A 16,035-nucleotide genomic window follows, 5' to 3' on the forward strand; every position below is an offset into this window, starting at 1 on the left:
GTGTTTTAACAAGCCTCTAGGTAATTCTGAAGGGTGCTAGAGTTTAAGAACCAGTGCCATGGTGAATTGTACTTTTTTAAAAGCTATTTTGCTTGGTACTGTATTGTTTTATGTAACTCTCAATCCTTTTTCTCTAAGCCTCTTGATAAGAACCCGTATTTCATTAATATGTGTTCACTAATACATAGTGGATACTCAATATATATTTACTAATTTGAAATTAATTCCCTTATTAAGTGCTCCTTATCAAAAAACTAGGAAACAACACTTATTCATCATTTGTTTCTTTGTGGAAATTGAACTGATTGTTCAAATAAAAAATAGTAAGTGGGCAAAAGTTACAGCTATATTCACTTGTGTGTATATTTCCCTTATACCGCCTTTCTTCCATAGAACATGCCTTGACCTTGGTTTGAAAGTTAACAATGAATTGATGTTTGTTTTTCACTACGGCCAAAATTCGATCTAGGGGTTAAGAGCACAAGACTACGGAATCAGAATCCTGGGTTTGCATCTCAACTATCTCTCTAGATGTGTGATTTTCACTTTCCTTGTTTATGAAATAGGGAATCCTATCTCATAGAATTGTTTCAAGAACTAAGAGATAATGAGTGTAAATATTTGGTAAAGGCAGAGGGGTCATTTTGGACCTGTCTTCTGGAATTTCTTAATGACGTTTCACTTGTATTTCTTAATAGGAAATACAGGGGAACATGGCAGGCATAGTGGTAAAGCTGTTTCAGTTTTTTTCTTTTGTGTTTTGCTAGGTATTCAAACTGTGCTATTCCAATGAATGGTTTGAGAGTTTGATACAGATTGCTATATTTGTACATATAAATCGATATACATACACAGACATATTACATATACACTCCAGTTTATTGTTATTTGTTTTCAGTTTCTTTAAAAAAGAATTTCATATACTTAACACCATTGTCTAAATATGTTTTTACAAAATAAGATGTTTAAAGACAAAAACTGTCTTGATTTTTATTTTACATCAGAATCAGAAATGGTTAATATCTCATAAGTGATAATGCGAATTGTTTCTAACAGCTGAGAAACAAGAGTGGTGTGCTATTATAAAAGACAAATATTTTTGAGTGCATGAAATCTAGTTGTTCTTTTGTTGTTTTATAATGCCTGTTTTTATTGATAGTGAGACGAGTGTGTCCTACAGAATTGTTATAAATGTTGACACTGTTCTAGAATACAGTGTGTTTGGTATCTGGTTTATAGAGTTGGTTTCTTCTTCATTACTTTGAGATCTGAGAGATTTGTGAATGTCTGCAAGTTAAAGTCATCTTCTTATGAATTACTCTAGCAGTCCCTACAGAAGTTGACAGCTACCATAGCCTGTTCCCTCTAGAACCACTGCCACCACCCAACCGGATACAGAAATCAAGTAATTTTGGATACATTACGTCCTGCTACAAAGCTGTAAATAGCAAAGATGATCTGCCTTATTGCCTTCGGAGGATACATGGTAAGGAAGATAAATTATCCTCTTTTAGGAGCATATTAGTGAGGCTAAGATTATTCATAGATTCCTAAGTGAGTTTATTTAACATGAATTTAAAGGATAATACATATATTATTTCATTTGGAAATTAGTATTTCATAAGTGATGTATAACATGGCTTTTTCTGCACATTTCTTTTTTTAAAAATTAATTTATTTTTGGCTGCGTTGGGTCTTTGTTGCGTGCAGGCTTTCTCTGGTTGTGGCGAGCGGGGGCTACTCTTTGTTGCAGCGTGTGGTCTTCTCATTGCGGTGGCTTCTCTTGTTGCGGAGCACGGGCTCTAGGCGCGGGCTTCTGTAGTTGTGGCTCGCGGACTCTAGAGCTCAGGCTCAGTAGTTGTGGTGCACGGGCTTGGTTGCTCCGTGCACGTGGGATCTTCCCGGACCAGGGCTCGAACCCATGTCCCCTGCACTGGCAGGTGGATTCTTAACCACTGTGCCACCAGGGAAGCCCTCTGCACATTTCTGATGAAATAAGGGGGAGATGTCATTTACAGGTTAGCAGAAAATTTTTTCTTTTTCAGGTTTTCGTCTTGTTAACACAAAGTGCATGGTATTGGTGGACATGTGGAAGAAAATCCAGCACTCAAATATCGTGACCTTGCGTGAAGTGTTTACCACTAAAGCTTTTGCAGAGCCTTGTGAGTGACTTGTAATGGTCTTTTTGCTAGTGGGCTTCATTATTTGAAGCCAGATTGCAGTAATGAGTGTTTGTGTTTTATTTTAAGCTCTTGTGTTTGCATATGATTTCCACGCTGGAGGAGAGACTATGATGAGCAGACACTTCAATGACCCTAATGCGGATGCCTATTTCACAAAGAGAAAGTGGGGTAAGAAAAAGATTCAAGCAAGCTGTGTTTGACAGATGCCTTTGCTCTGTGGAAGAGTAGTTTTGTATTTTAAAACACATGTAAATTTAGCCCTGTAATCATTCAGCGTAAAGACCCTATTGCATTTAAAAAAGAAATACCTTAAAGAAATGGAGTCAATATGTAACAATAGGAAATAACATGTTACGTACATGTATAGACTGAGATGAAGGTGGGTTATGAAAGACTCATGTAAATACCTGAAATTTAAGTAGCTGAGAATACGATAAAAGGCTTTTTTTCCTCTTAAAATTTTTTTTCTTTAAAAAATATAATGCTCTCTGGGGCTTCCCTGGTGGCGCAGTGGTTCAGAGTCCGCCTGCCGATGCAGGGGATGCGGGTTCGTGCCCTGGTCCGGGAAGATCCCACATGCCATGGAGCGGCTGGGCCCGTGAGCCATGGCCACTGAGCCTGCGCGTCCGGAGCTTGTGCTCCGCAACGGGAGAGGCCACAACAGTGAGAGGCCCGCGTACCACACACACAAAAAAATTATAATATAATGCTTTCTGAATAAAGATGGTTTGGAAAATTCAGTAAATTGAAAAGTAATCCCTGTAACTTCACCACCCAAAGCACGTCTCTTGGTATATTTCTTTCTAGTCTTGGGTTTTTTTTTTTTTTTTTTTTTTTTTTTTTGCGGTACGCGGGCCTCTCACTGTTGTGGCCTCTCCGGTTGCGGAGCACAGGCTCCGGACGCGCAGGCTCAGTGGCCATGGCTCACGGGTCCAGCCGCTCCGCGGCATGTGGGATCCTCCCGGACCGGGGCACGAACCCGTGTCCCCTGCATCGGCAGGCGGACTCTCAACCACTGCGCCACCAGGGAAGCCCTAGTCTTGGTTTTTTGTTGTGTTTTGTTTTGTTTTGCATACTCCAGTGTGCCGGTGTGTCATTTATCAATATGTAATTATTTCCCTAAACAAATGCTTTTGCTTGAAGGTGGGATTCTGTGTTCCTTAAGGAGCTAGTCTTCAAAATAAATTTTCAGGTAACTTTTACTTAAATGGGGAATATTTTCTTTTTTTGCCCCTTTCTAATATTTACTTAAAGAATTGTTTTTTAGTTCAAATATTGCAAAGAACCAAAATATTTTAATTACATCCTAACAAATGATTATTAAAGGGTAAGTTGTTTCAGAGTAAAAATAAATCCATTTTGTTGTGTCTATTAATTAGTTTATGTTTTGGGGTCAGGAAGAATGTATGTATCATTTTCTTGTATGGGGGCAGGAAAGAAACATTACATTCTTGGCAGTGGTTTTTAATTTGTTAAAGATTTTCCTGAATATATCCTGAGAGGAAGTAAGGAGGGAGAAGACTTGAGTCCACATTCCAGTATCTTTAGGATCATGACTCCTTTAAGAACTGGCATTATGGATAAAAAATGTATTCTGTTTACTTGTAACTGTGCTTTCTGACAGTTGAAAGAAGAAAGCTGTGGTTACATGGCTGTTTCACATTAAAAATCTGGTCACATAGTGTGGTCATTTGTTTCCTTTTGCCATGTCATCTGTAGCACATACATAATTTTGTTGAAGGGGATGTGGTGTAACTTTTCCTACAGATGAATATAGCTGTAGTTGTTCAAGTTTATTTTAGTAATAACACCTGTGAAGTGACTGTTGGCTTTAATTTACAGCTGGGTTTCTCAGCCTCAGCACTGCTGACATTTGGGGCTGGATAATTATTTGTGCGGGGCCGTTCTGGGCATAGCTGGGTGTTCAGCTGCATCCCCGCCATCTACCCACTAGATGCCAGGAGCAGCCCCTCCTCCAGTTGTGACACCAAAAATATCTCTAGGTACCTCCAAATGTCCCTGAGGGGGCAACACGGACCCCTGTTGAGAACCACTGATTTATAGCACTCCTTTCCAGTTTTTTTTTTTTTTTTTAAATCTTAATTCTGTTTTTTGGTGTTGTCTGACTATTTGATATATTATGTTTACATTTTCCTAGGAATCAGTTCTTTTTCTAGTATTGTTTGAATGGTAGTAACTTCCCTAAATGTACCATATATACTTTAATTTACAACAATTTATATAATACAAGGCAATCCTCTGTTTTCTCAATATGAATATTAAAAAAAGAAGGAAAAAAGAGCCAGTGTTTGTGTAAACTTATAGAGACATAAATGGAAGTATAATGCTTTCTTATACTATTTAATTTGTTAATTTAAAACAAACTAAAAAATCGCATATTGTAATAAATATTCTAATAAGAAAGTGGCAATAATAATAGCGTACCATATAGGGACTGTGATAAGAGGTTTAAAATGACATAATGTGGGTAAAGTAACTAGACAGAATCTGGCACACAGTATGCACTAAATATTTGCTATGAATATGTAGCTATAAATATTTGCTATAAATATTTCTTTTCCTTATTACCACACTTATTAAATAGTTTTATTTAAACTCTTCGTGGTTGTCTTTGATGTTGTCTTGACATTTATCACTAGAGCTACTTTTTGAGTCATCTGTCACTGTTTTCCAGATGGTATTATCTTTAGTTCTGTCTAAATTGAGGGATAGCAGTTTTTGAATTTTCTGTTTGCTCTTCCTTATTTGCTATTTATTATCTCCACAATTAACCATTTAACTGTGTTGCTTTTATAACTGATTCAGAAAAGGTTTGTTTACAACCATATGAACACTTGGATTTATAAAGTTATATTCCCTGAAATAATTACAAAATCAAGATTAAATTTATACGGCTTCTTTTCTGCTGATTAACAGTGACCCAGAAAGTAGTATCAAGAAGCACTTAACAAGAGTTGATAGAATCAAAAGGATTACTTTTCATGGTAGACCAGATTATTTTTGTGTTTCTTCATTACACATAAATGACCTTCAGTGTTTTACATTTATGTTTTCTGTGAATTGGATGTCATTTCATCTAACTGACTTGGCTATAATAGGGGAGGCTGAGCAGTATGAGGAGAATAAGAAAACACTCAACATAAATGATGGTAGAGACTTTTGTTTCCCTCAAGCCACAGGTGTGTAGTTGCCACACACCTGAATGGTAGTATAGGCAAGGGTTAGCCACAGTTTAAGAAAAATAATCTCTGCAGTTCCTGTTTTTAATCTGAGCTTATTTATTTGGCTCACAATTAAGTATAAATTCTTACTTTAAATAATTTTTGTGCAATAATTATAATGGTCACAGAAAAGAGAAGCTCAGTGAGAGAGCTCTGCTGCTGCTAACAATATAAAGGTATAATATCATAAATAAGAAAATTTGGGTTTGTTTCTTAAATTCTTCTTGCTTTGCATGTTTTAGTCTTTTAGTTAATTATTTAAATGAAGATGCCATTTTTTATTTGCTTTTATAGGTCAACACAATGGACCATTGCCCAGACAGCATGCTGGATTATTGCCAGAATCTCTTATTTGGGCATATATTGTCCAACTGAGCTCTGCATTGCGTACCATTCATACAGCAGGTTTGGCATGTCGAGTTATGGACCCAACAAAGATTCTGATAACTGGCAAAACAAGGTACTAGCATTTTGAGTTTTGGCTTCTTTATTGAGCATCTAACCTATGACAGCTTAGTAAGCATAGCATGATGATTTGTTTTAATTCTACCTTTTCATATATTCCATCCAGAAGAACTGCCGTGACTTTGAGTTCATTTGTAAGTTTTCTTAAAATGTTGAGTTCTTAATAAGATGCCTGGTTATTAACCAAGATCGTGTGAGGGTTTGGGAGGTATGTATGGTTAAGGTTGGGGGGATAGCAAACAGTGTCAGTACAACTTTTCTGTGTACAACTGTGGTTCTCACGTTTTGTCACGAGTCCCAATATTCTGGAGGACTTAGCATAGGCTGTTGGGCTCCACCCCCAGTGTTCTCATTCAGGAAGTCTGGGGCGGGGCCTTAGAATTTGCATTTCTAACAAGTGCCTGGGTGACTGATGCTGTTGCTGCTGATTGGGTTTCATGCTTTGAGAACCAGTGATAAAGGGTTAAGTAACACAGACCTTGACTTCACTAGAGTTTTATTTGAGTTGCTGAAATTTTGAGAGTTGTCTTGGGTAGCATAGCATAAAGAGCTTAAGGTCTAGTACCAGGTTACCTGGGTTCATATCCTGGCTCTGTTAGTTACTTAATTAACATCTATGTGTTCAGCAGTATGTGAGACAGGTACTATTATTATCTCCATTTTCCATATTTGTAAGGTACCTGCCTCATAAGATTATTGGGAGGATCAAATGAATTACTACATATAAAATACTTTGAATGTGCCTAGTACATGTTAAGAAGCTAACTAGTTCTCTTTTCATGAATAACTAATAAAGAAGCAGCTCGGTTTGGTGAAAAGACCACTGGCCTGGTAGTCAAAAGATGTGTTATAGTCCTGGCTTTATCCATTCCTGACTTTTATAACCATAGGCCTATCACTTGATGTCTGTGATGTCATCTCTAAAATGGTGATTGATAGAGGTTATGGGGGGTAGGACAGGAGGTAAGACTGGATAGGATTCTGAGATCCCTCCTAATATCATAAGAAATGTTCAATTTCCAGTAGTATATAATTTTTTTTAAATCTCATTTTAATTATTTTCTTTAAATTTTCTGGTCTTTAAAGGTTGCGAGTAAATTGTGTTGGAGTTTTTGATGTTTTAACATTTGATAACAGTCAGAATAATAATCCATTGGCATTAATGGCTCAATACCAGGTGAGTAAGAATTAACATGGATACTTAATAACTTAAGGCTTGATTTTTTTTTAAGATAAATTTTGTTTATTTTAAAGTTTTTCAGGGTTTTAAGTCTAGATTTCAGTTTATGCTGGGGGTGGTCTCTATGCAAACTTTGAACGTGTATTTTCTTAATCCCTGTGCTGTGTTTAGTGTAGAGCCCTTATACGTTGGCATATACAGAATTAATGACAGTGTCAGAGACTCCAGCTGTTTGAATGAAAATGCATTTATTTGACAAGGAAATTTGTCCTCAGCATAGATTAAAACATTAATTAGTCAGCTGAATGAAATATATTAAATGACATTTTACTTTTTTTTCACTTTTTAGTGTGTTAAAATCACACCTGTTATTTTTACTTTTAGAATAGTTGTCCCACTATCAATCCAAAATTTTTATTTTCAAAGGAAAATTTTTGTATTGCTGTTTTCTAAATGATTTTTTTTCTTTTGCTTAACCAAAGCCTATCACTCACTTCTTGTACATTATTAGAATTTGGTTATAGTCTGACTTCATCATAATATTGTGGACTTAGGTCCCATTTTGTTCTTAGCTATTTAGTTTTTATTTCTTGATTAATACAATGTGTAGCAGAGTAAGAACCTACCTCTGCAAGGAGCATTAAGTGTAATTGCTTTTGCTTTGATTACCCTGTGCAAGTAATGTAGCTATTTAAAGTAAATACTTCGTATCATTCAGTTTGTATTCATATTTTTTGGAGGGTATGCAGTTGTCATTTTAAGACAATGTTAGTTTCTTTCATGTAAGAAATCTTTGTTGTTTCTGAACATGTATTAACTTACAGAGGTTTGATGTAAGGCAGAATCTCTTGTTTACATGGAGAAACAAGGAGGAGAATACCTTCCCTTCCCACTGTCCTTCTCATTTCATTCTCTTTTCTTGAAATCTTTGAAAGATTTAAGTTCACTTTATGAGACAGAATTTCAGAACAAAAGGAAAGGCCAGAAGGAGAAGTAGAGTCCAGGTAGTTTTTAGTATTACAGTTGATTCATGTATAAACCTCTTCCTTTGCTACTGGACCGTGGACAGTGCAGTCCCCAGACTTAGAGCCACTCATCACATTCAGTTGTATGCAGCCTTTACCCAGCTTCTTCCCCTCTGCTGGTGCCCACCTACCCCCAGCAGCAGCCAAGCTGTTCTGGTTGGTAGCGCCATCTAGTGGGATCTCCATGGAAGAAACTGGCTACCCACCCTCCCAGCCCCCAGCCCCCAGCCCCCAGCCCTAGCACCTTTCTTCTGCAGAAGGGAATTTGCTCCCTCTTTCTTATCCAGGTTGGTTGTTTCTTAGCTGTTTTCCTGCTTATCTTCTGTCTTATACTTAGTGCCTAACTAATTGGCTCTGAACATTTTTCTTCATAATCTTTGTGCTCCTGAAAGTGACTGGTTATTGACTGTTAAAATACTAGTGATCTTTATATATCCAGGAAAATAATATTAAACTTTTAAAGAGAAATCAGACATTATTTAGAACCAGTGCCATCAACCTCTATTGCAAGTATTTGGAAACCCCATGTTTCCAGTTTTGTTTTTTACGTGCAGTCTCACGGTATCTCTTCAGTCTTTTCTATTCTGAATAGTTCCTTTTTCTTTTTAATTACTTGTATAAGATAAGACTAGTTTGATTTTGTTTTTCTGTGAGTATCACATCAGTGTTGTTTTCCATTTTTTATTTGCAAATGTCCGTTATTGGAGTTATATTATGGGTTGTGTAGTTAGTTACCTTGAAAAACAACTCTTCATAAGAAAAAATAATCCCAGAGTTTCAAAACAAATAACTTTAAAGTAAGGATTTGGGGCAACTTGGTAAGTTAGGAACTGCCTTCATTCATAAACTTGGGCTACTTTCAACCAGTTGTCACCCTCCCTTTATTTTTCAGCGGTAAAAGTTGTATCAGGTTTTCTTTTCTTTCCTTTTTTTTTTTTTTTGGAGTGGGTATATATGTGTAGATTTTCCATGTAGCTTATATAGTAAGGTAAAGGAGAGAATTAAAGGTAGTCCCAAACGGGGGATTGTGATTTCACAGAGAAGAGGGTACATGAGAAAGGAGTGCATTGTTTCTTGTAGTCTATTTTTCATAGTCTGTTTCAGACACGTGAATAGAGACTGACTTTCAGTAAAATGGACATAAATAGAGCCATAGATAGAATCAGAGAAAAATCAAGAAGTCAAGAATCAGGAAGAAACTGAAAATGAGTTGGGGGGAAACCTCCAGAATTCAACAAATGGGGGGCAAAGCCAGATGGAGGTAAGAAGCAAAATAACAAATGGAAAATTATTTAGCTGGGAAATAAGGAAAGGAGAGTTACTGAGTTTTTACGATGTTAAACTCTCTTAATTAAGCAGGACTTCATTAACCTCTTTTATTTAAAAAGATCAGTTCTAATTCAGTCTGGATTATGAGACATGTATACTCTATTTCTAAAAGTGGGTATTCCCACCTTGAGTCAGCTTCAGAAAGGTGGCGTTTACACTCAGAATCAGATGGCCTTATTTTTTATACCCATAACAGTCCTTCAGCTGTCTTGCACTTTGGTTTTCCTATCTCATAACAGGGAATAACGGAATGTTCTAGGTGGGAGGTTTAGTTACAGCATCAATTCAGGGTGGAGCTAAACTGAAGATTTTACTGTTTGAGGGTTGGGAAGCTGTGTGTTGCTACATGCTGCTGAAATACTTAAACAATAACAAGCTTAACTTCGCTGATGACATTGGACTGAAACACTTGTAGAAATTTACAGTTAGCTTTTACGTGTACTGATTTCTCTCGATCAGCATTTTTAGGATTTCATTAATATAACTGTGAATGTTTTCCTTGATCTTGAGAATGACCGTGAGGAACCCTTCCTGAATTCAGTCACGGCAGAGCCATCCGGAGAACAGAAACGCCACAGTATTCGCGCCCCTCTCCTTGTCCCCTTCCCCCCTGCCAGCCTGGGCCCCTAACTCTGCCACTAATGAAGTTTCAAAGTTTCTCTGGCGTGAATCCTTGGCATCTCTTTTCTGATAGCTTCAAAGCTGTTTGTCTAATCAGTTGTTCCGCTGATTATAGGATCTCAGGCTCAGCGTCAGATTCATATGTGCTAGATTTGGATAGAGTTTTAGATTTGAACTGTTTAATGTTATCTTAATAATGGAGTTTGTTTTCCTTTTATTCTTTACTATTTGGGTAGAATGTTGTTAAGGATAGCTGTATAGTCCTAAAGTTTCATTAGTGATTGCCTTGAAATACTCACCTGATTTTGCAAATACACCATTTATAAACTTCCACGAAACCAGTGATTCTCAACCCTGGCTGCATATAATCTCTTATGAAGGTTTGAAAAATACCAATACGTATATCTTGCCCCAGACTAATAACACCAGAAGAGGATGAAGGGATAGCCACTGGGTGATTTTTTGTTTGTTTTTTGAGCTTCTCAGGTGAATTTTAATGTAAAACTAGGTTTGAAAACTCCTATACTAAACCAATATTCCATAAATAAACATGTATCCAATAATTCAGATGAGATCTCAGATTGTGAAGATTTATGTAAGTTTTCTGTAAAAATGACTTCAGATGATTTCATTGAACTCTGAACTACTCCATTGTCTCCTGGGCATGTGATCATTAATAGTTCACCTGCCAAGCAGGGCCACCTGGGGTGACCGTTCTGTTTCCTGGAGTTTTAATAGGTGGTAGAGAGCTTACCTCAATTCAGCCAGCTGTCTTTTAAAAATTCTTTTTGAAGGAAAGCCTCAGAGTGGGAAATCTTTAAAAAAAAAAAAAGGGTAGGAAATCAGGTGGTTACAGAGCTCAGAGATCTTTTATAGTATAAAACGGTCTGTTTAGAAACAACGGCAGATGGAATGTCATGGGGGTTTGCAACATTGTCAGTGTCTAGGGAACCTACTCTGAAATCAGGTAATGCTGCTGCTGTGTTTGGAATAAGGGAATTACTTTTCTTCAAATGAACTCTCACTATATTTTGTGCATCATGGAAAATGAGAAAAGTGCCTATCGTGAATGATCACTGTAAAGCAACTAACTATATGGTAACCAACCTCAGATTTCTTGTAATAGTAAGGATATCAGCTCTATTTAAATATAAAAATTTAGAAAAACAATTTAAAGCAGCAGTTCTGCAGTTGGCATGTGAATTGCTTCAGGTAATGTTTCTTAAAGTATCCCCCAGAACGACCTTCATTAGAATTACCTGGGTGCTTTAAAAATGTTGGGCCTGTTCCCATACCTCCTGAATGAGAATCTGGGGTGGAGCAGCTCAGAAATGGTCTTGTTAATAAGCTCCCAGGTGACTGATAAGCTCCAATACCTGGGAACCTTGTGCTGAGTTCTTCAGCTTCTTTGTAAAGATGCTTTTTCCATGCAGGCAGTAGTGTCAGTGTATTAAATTTGTACCTATAAAAGAAAAATTAAAAGTTATATTTATTCTTTCATGTCAGCAAGCAGATCTGATATCATTAGGAAAAGTTGTGTTGGCTTTGGCTTGCAACTCTTTGGCAGGAATTCAGCGAGAGAATTTACAGAAAGCCATGGAACTGGTGACAATCAACTACTCCTCTGATCTGAAGAATCTGATTTTGTAAGTTTTAATATAATAATCATATGAGATAAGACAGATTTTTCATGAGGGCCTTTTAACAGTGATTTTATTTTAGTTTCCACTATTTAAAATCAGGCAAAACATAATTAAACAACTTTTAATTTCTTTGTTTTTATTGCTAAGTATGTATTTCTTGGAGTAAATTCATAAACCATCACTTCTCGGCCTTTTGGCTAAGATCAAGTGTAAATTCATAAACCAGTGTGTTTAAATTAGTTGTTGATGTTGTAAACATTTGGCGAAAGGCTAGACCCTCTAAAGCTGCATTGGTATCTATGAGCTACATATGACCTTTTAAGTTTAAATGAGTTAAAATTAAATAAAATTTAAAATTCAGGTCCTCAGTTGCACCGGCCACATTTCAAGAGCTCAGAAGCCGCATGTAGCTTCTGGCTAATATACTGGACAGCGTGGACGTAGAACATACGCATCATCTCAGAAAGTCCTATTAGTGCTGCTCTCCAGAGAGACCAGTGTCTTTGTAAAAGCTGTCATAAGTAACCTCACGTGCAGCCCGGTCGTGTGCTGTGTGGCCCAGACTCCTGTTCCAGAAGGCACGTGTGTGAGGGTCCCTATGCGGCTTTCTCCTCCTGTGTCTTCATACTCCAGGGAATCCTTGAGCATAGGTCTGAAATGATCTTGGCTTAAGAGAAGCCCACTGTGGACTGCAGTCACAACAGTCTAAGATGGGTCTGACATCGGGGATTCCAGGGGATGGACAACCATAACCCTTATTATAAGTTATTCAAGAGAACAGATGCTAGGAAGTCTCTTTTGAAATTTTTTTCTATGATGTTCTAGAGGCAATTAGAGCTTATTGATCCTTTTCAGTCTCTTTTAGCTTCCAGCTGTTCCTTCTGATCTTTCTGTGTAACCCTGGATGATCCAGTTTCTTTTTGGACTAGCCCTGTGGTATGGAATTGAGGGATGGAGGATGGGGCTGCCCACCTGTGCTTTGTTACGCTGGCATAAGTGTCCTGCTGGTGACAGAGCACTGGAAGCCAGTGGTTACCTGGTTCCTTTTAATAATCAAATAAGTTGATTTCTCTTTTAAATAAAAATATTTGTTTCATATATTTTCACAGCAGTGATTTCTAGCTGTAGCTTACAACACCTAGGATGTCTTAAATAATCTCAAGTTATAATTTTCCTTTTTTAAAAAAGTGAGAGTAAAGGATATAAATATAATAAATTGGCCATAAGTTAATAATTATTGAAACTGGGTAATGGGTTCACGAGGATTCATCATATAATTCTCTTTCCTTCTACAAATGTTACGAAATGTTCCTTAATAAAAAATGAATAAACAAAAAGGTCATACTTCCATACTAACCAATAACTAAAATATACAGAGTAGTAAACTATGTATCATGCACTTTTGAACTGATTGATATGAATTAATTCACCTAATTCTCCCAATAACCCTATAAATTAGGTACCATTATTAGCTCCATTTTAGAGATGTCAAAACTGAGGCTTGAAGATGTAAAGTAACTTGCCAAAAGTCACATAGCTTATACATAGTTAGTACACATATACTATACATAGTTAGATACAAATATGTCAGTAATTACAGATGAATAGCCAAAACATAGATTATCCACATGAGTTTATAACTGTTCCTTTATTCAACAAAAGAATGCCTACTATATGTCAGATGCTGAAGACACTTCTGAATAAGATGAATAAAATCCCCGTCTTCTGGAGCTTCCACCCATTATAATGGGGAAGACTTAATAAACATATAAACAAGTAAGATGTTTGCAGATAGTGATAAGTCCTATGGAGAAAATAAGGTCGAATTATAAGCAGAGAGTGAAAGATTAGGAGGCTGCTTTGATGAGAATGGTTAGGACATGGCTTACCTATCAGAATAAATAGTAAGAGATGATTGATAATCATTGTATTCTGACAGGTGGCCTTTTGAAACGTGTAATATTTTTCTGCCTTAGTTATAATGATAGAAGAAATTGATTCAGTCTTTTCTGATGTGTGTTAGTGCATGAAGATTTCTCAGAAATAAATATACCATGACAGGTGGTAAATGAGGTCACAGAGCAGGAGACAGCTTCCTAAAAAGCTGAGGCTTATTTAACGTATCAAAATGGAAGACCTAGTTTTAGTTTCAAAAACTATTTTTGAAGAGCAATGGAAAAATTTCCCCATCTACAATCACCCCCATTTCACCCCTCCAAAAATATTTGTAACAATCTTTTCATCTCCCACTATTGTAAAGAAGGGTTTGAGAATGGAAATATGGTAAGTCTAACTCTACCCAGCTTTCCTTTCTCATTTTCGTAATAGTAAAACATTTAGAGAAAGAGACATTTTTACAGTTTTTTCCATTGGCTCTTAAAGTTTTCCAGAGAAAAGAAATATAACTACTAAGCTTTAAAAATGAACTCGACTTGCATGAAAAAATTTTTTCCGAAGTTGTGCACACTAACATGCTGGCGGCAGCAGTGCCCGTGTGCTTGGGGGTTGTGTTGTTTTGTGAATTGCGTGGTTGGCATTCAAGTGATCCTTCTCTATTTTGGTTAGATATTTGTTGACTGACCAAAACAGGATGCGAAGTGTAAATGACATCATGCCCATGATTGGCGCTCGGTTTTATACTCAGTTGGATGCCGCTCAAATGAGAAATGATGTCATAGAGGAAGACCTTGCAAAGGTAAAGTGTGTAGTTAAAGGAGTGTGTACACGCCTGCACCTGTGTGTATCAATAGGTATAAAACAGAGTAATTACTGTGCTGAATATAGTACACAGCTGGCTAAGATTGTTTGCAGATATTTTTGTCCAAACTTAGTGTTCCGTATTTTGATTTCTTAGGTCCTCTGGGCATTTGCTTTGTTCTTTTTTGTTTGCGGCTTTGCTACAGTCATGAGACACAATCTTGATTTTTTTTTTTTAATGTGAATTACTTTAATAATTCTTAAAAATGGACAGCTGTAGGGGGCAAGGAATAAATCACAAGCTTGTGATTACCATACACACACTACTATATATATATATATATATATATATATATATATATATATATGATAGATAACCAACAGGGAGGGACCTACTGTATAGCCAGGGAACTCTGCTCCATATTCTGTGATAACCTGTATGAGAAAAGAATCTGAAAAAGAGTGAATATATGTGTATGTATAACTGAATCACTTTGCTGTGCACCTGAAACTATCACAACATTGTAAATCAATTATAATCCAATAAAATTTTTAAAAAAGAAAAAAATGGACAGCTGCATAATCTTCTTGAGTATTACTATTGAATGAAATGGACATGTTGTATTCAAAAGTATAACCAGAAGGTGGGGATATTAAGATTTATTGTTTAAAGGTAATATTGGTACAGGATACCAGTTTTGTAAACTTTTGCTTTTATATTCAGTTAGCTGGAACATTAATATTCTCTCTCTTTTTAAAATGTTTTATAGGAGGTTCAAAATGGAAGACTGTTTAGGCTTCTAGCAAAATTGGGAACAATCAATGAGAGGCCGGAGTAAGGATTTACAGTATTTTACAATGTGTTTTCAATCAAGGGCACTATTTGGCGTAACAAGAATGAGTATACCTTATTCTTACTGGTTTTATCTGGAAAAAGAAAAATTCTCATGTAAAGTGACCTTAAGCCTATTGTTAGCCATTAGGGTGTGGTTTTTTAACCACAGCGTACGTTGTGGTTGTCCTTAGGGATTTCACTCACACACACACACACACACACACACACACACACACACGCACATGCGAACAGAAAATACACTGTGTTAGAAATCTCTGTTGTGGTTTGCGTACGAGGGTGCATTTTCTGCCTGTCAGTACTGCCTCTTCCCTGTCTCCTTTCTGAAGCCTGTTCAGTTCAGGTTACCTTGGTCAGATTAGATACTTCAGATGTTTCTAGCCGTTCTTCTGCTAAAGTGCATTATTTATAGCTGTCGTATCAGTGACATTGGAATAGCATCACCATCTTACATTATTTGTTGTTTAGTTCTGCCTTGTTTGTAAGTTAACCATATGTTCAAGAAAGAAGCAAGTTTGGTGTTTGTGCGTTATACCTGTCCAAGACAGGTAGAACAGTAGTGCAGCTGTTGTGACTGTAGTATAAGTTGCATTTCAGGATTGTTACCTCTGTTAATAGAGATAGGTGACAGGTAAATATCATTGCTTGGGAGAATGTTTTGACCACAAAATTTAAGTTCCCTTAGCTTTCTTCAAAGTTAAAAGATTCAATTAGCATTTTCCCTGATGATTTTTCTGAATGAAGAGAACATGACTATATGTTGAACCATTTAAAAAAGACTTTTAGCTGCTTCTTTC

At 36.6% G+C, this 16,035-nt stretch overlaps 1 protein-coding gene across 8 annotated transcripts in view; it reads left to right on the forward strand.

The window, feature by feature from the left end:
- The window catches only part of PAN3 (poly(A) specific ribonuclease subunit PAN3), a 118,608-nt gene that overhangs the window by 90,707 nt on the left and 11,866 nt on the right, over positions 1 to 16,035 (forward strand). For 6 of the 8 annotated variants that reach the window (XM_082859283.1, XM_082859278.1, XM_082859279.1 and 3 more), the window contains 8 exons: positions 1,325 to 1,486; positions 2,046 to 2,162; positions 2,250 to 2,351; positions 5,720 to 5,885; positions 6,977 to 7,067; positions 11,552 to 11,691; positions 14,254 to 14,383; positions 15,156 to 15,220. In XM_082859283.1, the coding sequence (XP_082715409.1) occupies positions 1,325 to 1,486; positions 2,046 to 2,162; positions 2,250 to 2,351; positions 5,720 to 5,885; positions 6,977 to 7,067; positions 11,552 to 11,691; positions 14,254 to 14,383; positions 15,156 to 15,220 (973 nt within the window). Of the gene's footprint in view, positions 1 to 1,324; positions 1,487 to 2,045; positions 2,163 to 2,249; positions 2,352 to 5,719; positions 5,886 to 6,976; positions 7,068 to 11,551; positions 14,384 to 15,155; positions 15,221 to 16,035 lie in introns of those variants that run through there. The other 2 variants (XR_014326891.1, XM_082859282.1) reach the window with 2 other exon arrangements.

The sequence above is a fragment of the Leucopleurus acutus genome (genome assembly GCF_964270905.1).
Source record: "Leucopleurus acutus genome assembly, chromosome: 18".
Taxonomy (NCBI): domain Eukaryota; kingdom Metazoa; phylum Chordata; class Mammalia; order Artiodactyla; family Delphinidae; genus Leucopleurus; species Leucopleurus acutus.